Raw genomic sequence first — 8482 nt, forward strand, 5'->3', positions numbered from 1 at the left:
GGGTCCCTTTCCTTACCTAAGGTCTTATGAGACCATCTAGATGGCTTTTGAGGGTCCCATTCCTTATCTATGGTCTTCTGATGGCCTGATGAGATCATCTAGATGGCCTTTGAGGGTCCCTTTCCTTACCTAAGGTCTTATGAGACCATCTAGATGGCTTTTGAGGGTCCCATTCCTTATCTATGGTCTTCTGATGGCCTGATGAGATCATCTAGATGGCCTTTGAGGGTCCCTTTCCTTACCTAAGGTCTTATGAGACCATCTAGATGGCTTTTGAGGGTCCCATTCCTTATCTATGGTCTTCTGATAGCCTGATGAGATCATCTAGATGGCCTTTGAGGGTCCCTTTCCTTACCTAAGGTCTTATGAGACCATCTAGATGGCTTTTGAGGGTCCCATTCCTTATCTATGGTCTTCTGATAGCCTGATGAGATCATCTAGATGGCCTTTGAGGGTCCCTTTCCTTACCTAAGGTCTTATGAGACCATCTAGATGGCTTTTGAGGGTCCCATTCCTTATCTATGGTCTTCTGATGGCCTGATGAGATCATCTAGATGGCCTTTGAGGGTCCCTTTCCTTACCTAAGGTCTTATGAGACCATCTAGATGGCTTTTGAGGGTCCCATTCCTTATCTATGGTCTTCTGATGGCCTGATGAGATCATCTAGATGGCCTTTGAGAGTCCCTTTCCCTACCTAAGGTCTTATGAGACCATCTAGATGGTTTTTGGAGGTCCCTTTCCTTACCTATAGTCCTGTGAGACCATCTAGATGGCCTTTGAGGGTCCCTTTCCTTATCTATGACCTTCTGATGGCCTGATGAGATCATCTAGATGGCCTTTGAGAGTCCCTTTCCTTACCTAAGGTCTTATGAGACCATCTAGATGGTTTTTGGAGGTCCCTTTCCTTACCTATAGTCCTGTGAGACCATCTAGATGGCCTTTGAGGGTCCCTTTCCTTATCTATGACCTTCTGATGGCCTGATGAGATCATCTAGATGGCCTTTGAGAGTCCCTTTCCCTACCTAAGGTCTTATGAGACCATCTAGATGGTTTTTGGAGGTCCCTTTCCTTACCTATAGTCCTGTGAGACCATCTAGATGGCCTTTGAGGGTCCCTTTCCTTATCTATGACCTTCTGATGGCCTGATGAGATCATCTAGATGGCCTTTGAGAGTCCCTTTCCCTACCTAAGGTCTTATGAGACCATCTAGATGGTTTTTGGAGGTCCCTTTCCTTACCTATAGTCCTGTGAGACCATCTAGATGGACTTTGAGGGTCCCTTTCCTTATCTATGACCTTCTGATGGCCTGATGAGATCATCTAGATGGCCTTTGAGAGTCCCTTTCCCTACCTAAGGTCTTATGAGACCATCTAGATGGTTTTTGGAGGTCCCTTTCCTTACCTATAGTCCTGTGAGACCATCTAGATGGCTTTTGAGGGTCCCTTTCCTTATCTATGACCTTCTGATGGCCTGATGAGATCATCTAGATGGCCTTTGAGAGTCCCTTTCCCTACCTAAGGTCTTATGAGACCATCTAGATGGTTTTTGGAGGTCCCTTTCCTTACCTATAGTCCTGTGAGACCATCTAGATGGCTTTTGAGGGTCCCTTTCCTTATCTATGACCTTCTGATGGCCTGATGAGATCATCTAGATGGCCTTTGAGAGTCCCTTTCCCTACCTAAGGTCTTATGAGACCATCTAGATGGTTTTTGGAGGTCCCTTTCCTTACCTATAGTCCTGTGAGACCATCTAGATGGACTTTGAGGGTCCCTTTCCTTATCTATGACCTTCTGATGGCCTGATGAGATCATCTAGATGGTCTTTGAGGATCCCTTTCCTTACCTATGGTCTTATGATATCGTCCAGATCAGGGGTCACCCAACTAAGGCCCATGGAATCTGCGTCTGGCTCCAGATCGGTTTGGAATATTTTGCTGTCTATTTTTTACAATGTGGAAGAACGAGAACGATCCCAAAGGCCGGATGTCTCCCGCACCTGCGTTAAGCACGGACACGGGATCCTCGTAATGAAAAGCAGAGACGGGGAAAGGTTTGCTTGCGTTTCTCATTCCTCTGCACCTCCCTTCCTCGTTTTAACACAGACAAAGAGAAGGATTTGAGGCCAGGCTTCTCCTTGAAATACGAAAGAATATAAGCTAGAGCGAGTAAATAGTGTATATGAAATCAATAAAGACAAGAACCGCTGCTTTCGGCCGACATCTGGGAAGTGTAATACAATACAATACTAATAATACAATATAATAATATTAATTATATATGATATTTTACATGTAATATTACTAATAATATTACGGTATATTTGTACAGTACAATATAGTAATTTATTGCCAGTATTGTACTAGGCTAATAATATAATATTGTACGTAAATTCCCGAATCGTATCGGAGGGGTTTGGGGGGGTTGGTGGAAACCGAGCTTCCTTTCTGGGAGTTGTAGTTCGCCCACAACCAGGGAAAGTCATTGCTGTGGAATGTGAGAGAAGATGTGTGCTTCCCATGCCTTGCGCTCGAATGCTACGCTCCGGCAAGACTATGTAAATAGTGTATATGAAATCAATAAAGACAAGAACCCGCTGGTTTCGGCCGACATCTGGGAAGTGTAATACAATATAATACTAATAATACAATATAATAATATTAATTATATATTATATTTTACATGTAATATTACTAATAACATTGTGGTATATTTGTACAGTACAATATAGTAATTTATTGCCAGTATTGTACTAGGCTAATAATATAATATTGTACGTAAATTCCCGAATCGTATTGGAGGGGTTTAGGGGGGGTTGGTGGAAACTGAGCTTCCTTTCTGGGAGTTGTAGTTCACCCACAACCAGGGAAAGTCATTGCTGTGGAATGTGAGAGAAGATGTGTGCTTCCCATGCCTTGCGCTCAAATGCTACGCTCCGGCAAGACTATGTAAACAGTGTATATGAAATCAATAAAGACAAGAACCGCTGGTTTCGGCCGACATCTGGGAAGTGTAATACAATAAAATACTAATAATACAATATAATAATATTAATTATATATTATATTTTACATGTAACATTACTAATAATATTACGGTATATTTGTACAGTACAATATAGTAATTTATTGCCAATATTGTACTATGGCAATAATATAATATTGTATGTAAATTCCCGAATCGTACTGGAGGGGTTTGGGGGGATTGGGGGAAAATGAGCTTCCTTTCTGGGAGTTGTAGTTCACCAGGGAAAGTCATTGCTGTGGAATGTGAGAGAAGATGTGTGCTTCCCAAGCCCTGCGCTCGAATGCTACGCTCCGGCAAGACTATGTAAACAGTGTATATGAAATCAATAAAGACAAGAACTGCTGGTTTCAGCCGACATCTGGGAGTGTGCGTTTATTTCTGTGAAGAAGGTAAATTGAGACAGAAGGAGAATGTGTCTCAATTTAACCATTTCTTGACCGAGAACACACTGAACCCAACCAATGATGTATCCAGACCAAACATGCCCAACATAACAAACATAGTTTCATAGGTACTACTCACCATACTGACACCGGGGTCCTTGGAAGCCCGAGGAACAATGGCAGACCTGGAAGGATCCTTCCACACACTTTCCTCCATTGAAACACATTCCCTCATTGCAGACAGCTGGAAAAGGAACAAAAGGATTGTTGTTGTTATTATTATTATTATTATTATTATTATTATTATTATTATTATTATTATGACACAGCAAACAAGACAGATATGCTGGATTTCATATCACAAAATCACAAGTCGAACACTTGTGATTATTATAATTATTTATAATAATAATCATTATTATTATTATTATTATTATTATTTTCCCCCTTTCTTCTAAGCAGCTCACCACATTAACAACAACGCAATTTGAAAACTACAGCATGTAAATATTGAAACCAAGGAAGTTGTAGCAGAGTGAGACCCGCACTATTGGGCAGAGGAGGTTGAAGCGCATGTAAAACTACAACTCTCGTGAATCTAGATATTACTTTGAGTAAAAATGTGATGAAAACTCATAAGCGCTATTATGGCTGTTTTTTATTACTCCGCCATCGGTTGTGAGAGCCAATTACACAATGACTTAACATTTCCTGCTATTCTTTTTTCACGCCATGAGGAAGTTTAGATAGATTTCATTTGAATTCTCAGGAAGAATGCAGCAGAACCCATTAAGAAGTGAAAGAGGTCATTGTGTTCATGCATAAAAGGTCTAAGGAGAGAACAGTCTTGGGGAAAAAGGCTGAGGTGATGTCCCAATTTTTCACAGTATCTAGAGCTTCAGAGAGTTTCTGTTCAACCGTTTCAAAGCTCTCTCTCTGCTTGAGAAGTGATGGCATGATTGTCAGCATAGATGAAACTCTCTGTCCTTTCTAGCTATTGCTGGTCTACGTTTTAGATGGATTAGGAATGAGCTGGTTTTCCCCGTAATAGACAGTAAGAGCATCTAAAGCTTCGGAAAGCTTTTGTTCAACCATTTCAAAGCTCTTTGATTGAGTGGTGATAGCACGATCGTCAGCATAGATGAAACTCTCTTTTCTGGCAATGGTTGGTCTGTGTTTTAGATGGATCAGGAATTAGCTGGTGTTCCCCGTAATAAACAGTAAGAGCATCTAAAGCTTCTGAAAGTGTCTGTTCAACCGTTTCAAAGCTCTCTGCTTGAACAGTGATGGCACGATCGTCAGCATAGATGAAATTCTTTGTCCCTGTTCTGTGTTTTAGTTGGATTCAGAATCAGCTGGTTTTCCCTGTAACAGTCAGTAAGAGCATCTAAAGCTTCTGAAAGCGTCTGTTCAACCATTTCAAAGCTCTGCTTGAGTGGTGATGGTACGATCGTCAGCATAGATGAAATTCTTTGTCCCTGTTCTGTGTTTTGGTTGGATTCAGACTCAGCTGGTTTTCCCTGTAATAGGCAGTAAGACCACCTAAAGCTTCGGAGAGCTTCTGTTCAACCAATTCAAAGCTCTCTGCTTGAGCGGTGATGGCACAATCATCAGCATAGACGAAACTCTCTGTCCCTTTTGGGAGTGACTCATTATTTGTGTAAATGTTAAACAACGATGGGGGACATGAGAGAAACCTCCCCGGAGGATAGTAACACATTGGAGCAATGTCTTTGTAGACGGCTGATTTTCTCACACCAGAAGCAACTTGCAGGTACTGTCTTGAAGAGCCTAGAGTTGTATTATTTGTAATGTTTATATCACAATATTCCTCGACTAAGAAAAAACTAAGGAATTCCTGAACAGTACTGCTTGTTTGTAATGTTTATATCGCACTATTCCTACGGAATTCATGGGATCGTCACAAGTCAGCATGGTCACACACTTGGTTGACTGTGACTCTGTAGTCCCGTTCGGTAGTCTCCGATTACTATTATATTTCTCATTCTCGTCATTCGTTTTCGGGAAACATCAGCCTGGCTGCGACTCCAACAAAGAATCTGTTGTTGCTTCTCTTCCTTTCAAAGGCTCTCAACTTGTTTGCAGGTGTGTGTATCTTTGACACGGAATGCTCCTCCTCTTCCTCCTTTTCTATTTGGTTTATTTCTTTAGTCTGGATTAGGTTTCACTCGGTCTCTGTTACAGCCCGACATCAACTTCAAAGCACAAAAGATTCCAACTGTTTCCTCCTCCGCCGGCATTCTTTTCGGTTTAGTATCACGGACAGTAGTTCTGTTTGGTGCTATCGGGTCGGCATCGTTTTCGCAACTCTTCGTTTCTGGAGAATAGATGGAAATGTTTCTGCCGAAAGTAAGGCGGAAAAGCAGCAGGCCTGTGCACTTAAGAGCTCCACGGAGAGCCGTTAAATATCATGTGCTGCTCCCTTCCATCGTGTGTGATGGGATCTGCCGGACTCGTATAGTTGTCGACTCACACCTCGTCAAAGTAGGGTCAAATGCTTTCGCAGAAGGACTGGTTTACGTCTCCTCTGTGTCGGAACCATTCAAACCGGGATTCAAACTGGGATGGTGTGGATGGAAATACACCTCCCAACTGTACTGTACACAAACACCAACTTTCTGGAGGTTCAGATACTTTTCTTCTCAAAGCAACGGGTACTTTTGTTGTGTGGTTTCAGTGGTGTACGGCTGAGACTGTTAATGTGGGATTTGTGTATTGATAGTGTTTAAATGCAATTTGTGCCATGCTTGTATTTCAACTGATTGCATCATCCAGATTGTATCATAACGTGGAAAGAGTTAATTGCCAAGAAGCTTTGATGACCTTGATGTGTGGCTGGAACTAGGGAGTATCCAGATACAAGTACAGTAGAGTCTCACTTATCCAACACTCGCTTATCCAACGTTCTGGATAATCCAACGCATTTTTGTAGTCAATGTTTTCAATATATCATGATATTTTGGTGCTCAATTCGTAAATACAGTAATTACAACATATCATGACTGCGTATTGAACTACTTTTTCTGTCAATTTTGTTGTATAACATGATGTTTTGGCGCTTAATTTGTGAAATCATAACCTAATTTGATGTTTAATAGGCTTTTCCTTAATCCTTCCTTATTATCCAAGATATTCGCTTATCCAAGCTTCTGCTGGCCCGTTTAGCTTGGATAAGTGAGACTCTACTGTAATATATATATATATATATAGAATTATATTATCATTATTATTATTATTATTATTATTATTATTATTATTATTATTATTATTATTATTAGAAACACAACAAGATGAGTCCACAGCAGACACTCTGCTGGCTGTTGTATTGGATCACACGTCGGACAATTATTATTATTATTATTATTATTATTATTATTATTATTATTATTATTATTATTATTATATTATGACACAGCAAACAAGATAGACATGCTGGATTTCATATCACAAAACCACAAGTCGAACACTTCCCAAGTGTCTAGGACTGTGTGATGTATTTTCGGATGATGCGTGCAGATCCCAGTAGGGTGGCCTTTTCAAGTTGGCAGATCGAAATTTTGTCAATGTCTATTGTTTCCAAATGCCGGCTGAGATATTTTGGTGTGCCCATCACCACCAGGACCACTGCACTGGTTTCTGCCAGAGTCTTTGAAGTTCAATCTTGAGGTCCTGATAGCGGCTGAGTTTTTCCTGTTGTTTTTCGTCAATGCGACTGTCACCTGGGATGGCAACATCAATGATCCAAACCTTGTTCTTTTCCACAACTGTGATGTCTGGTGTGTTGTGTTCCAGAACTTTGTCAGTCTGGATTCGGAAGTCCCACAGTATCTTTGCGTGCTCATTTTCCAATACTTTTGCAGGTTTGTGATCCCACCAGTTCTTTGCTGCTGGGAGGTGGTACTTGAGGCATAAGTTCCAAGGAATCATTTGGGCCACGTAGTTGTGCCTCTGTTTGTAGTCTGTCTGTGCGATTTTCTTACAGCAGCTGAGGATATGATCCATGGTTTTGGTAACTTCCTTGCACAGTCTGCATTTTGGGTCATCAGCTGATTTTTCGATCTTGGCCTGAATGGCCTTTGTCCTGATGTCTTGCTCCTGGGCTGCAAGGATCAGGCCTCCTTTCTCCTTCCTTCTTCAGGGTCCTATTTGTGAGCCAGAGCCAGGTCTTCTATTATTATTATTATTATTAATTGCCTTTGTCCTGATGTCTTGCTCCTGGGCTGCAAGGATCAGGCCTTCTGTCTCCTTCAGGGTCCCATTCGTGAGCCAGAGCCAGGTCTTCTATTATTATTATTATTATTATTATTATTATTATTATTATTATTATTATTAATTGCCTTTGTCCTGATGTCTTGCTCCTGGGCTGCAAGGATCAGGCCTTCTGTCTCCTTCAGGGTCCCATTCGTGAGCCAGAGCCAGGTCTTCTATTATTATTATTATTATTATTATTATTATTATTATTATTATTATTATTATTAATTGCCTTTGTCCTGATGTCTTGCTCCTGGGCTGCAAGGATCAGGCCTTCTGTCTCCTTCTTCAGGGTCCCATTTGTGAGCCAGAGCCAGGTCTTCTCCTTATCAGCTTTTCCTTCAATTTTGTCAAGGAACTTTCCATGCAATGTTTTGTTGTGCCAGCTGTCAGCTCTAGTTTGTAGTGCGGCTTTCTTGTACTGGCTTTTGTCTGCTGTGCTTATTATTATTATTATTACTATTACTATTATTATTATTATTATTATTATTATTATTTGAAACACAACAAGATGAGTCCACAGCAGACACTCTGCTGGCTGTTGTATTGGATCACACGTCGGACACTCATTACTATTATTATTATTATTATTATTATTATTATTATTATTATTATTCTAGGATGATTCTACATTCCTCGATCTCTACTTACGAGAAAGGCATCCTGCGCTCTCACCACGTTGTGCCCACCCGGGACAGCAACGGTACACCGTCTGGTGCTGCATGCTGTGGATTTGCCGGTTGTCCAAATAATACACCATCCTGATGTATAAAAAAAAGGGAAATCAAAACTGGAATCTACGGA

General features: G+C 40.9%; 1 protein-coding gene and 1 long non-coding RNA gene across 4 annotated transcripts in view; one reads left to right on the forward strand and one right to left on the reverse strand.

The window, feature by feature from the left end:
- megf6 (multiple EGF like domains 6) overlaps positions 1-8482 on the reverse strand; it is a 79430-nt gene that overhangs the window by 61315 nt on the left and 9633 nt on the right. For all 3 annotated transcript variants that reach the window (XM_062965605.1, XM_062965604.1, XM_062965606.1), the window contains 2 exons: positions 8330-8439; positions 3546-3650 (listed from right to left, as the gene is read on the reverse strand). In XM_062965605.1, coding sequence (XP_062821675.1) covers positions 3546-3650; positions 8330-8439 — 215 coding nt within the window. The remainder of the gene's footprint in view (positions 1-3545; positions 3651-8329; positions 8440-8482) is intronic.
- Positions 5525-8482, forward strand: part of LOC134294470 (uncharacterized) — a 3359-nt gene continuing 401 nt past the window's right edge. Inside the window, exons 1-2 of the long non-coding RNA XR_010001357.1 lie at positions 5525-6081; positions 8299-8482. The exon at positions 8299-8482 is cut by the window's right edge and continues 401 nt beyond it. This is a non-coding gene — a long non-coding RNA (uncharacterized LOC134294470). The remainder of the gene's footprint in view (positions 6082-8298) is intronic.

Source organism: Anolis carolinensis, unplaced genomic scaffold (genome assembly GCF_035594765.1).
Source record: "Anolis carolinensis isolate JA03-04 unplaced genomic scaffold, rAnoCar3.1.pri scaffold_15, whole genome shotgun sequence".
Classification (NCBI taxonomy): domain Eukaryota; kingdom Metazoa; phylum Chordata; class Lepidosauria; order Squamata; family Dactyloidae; genus Anolis; species Anolis carolinensis.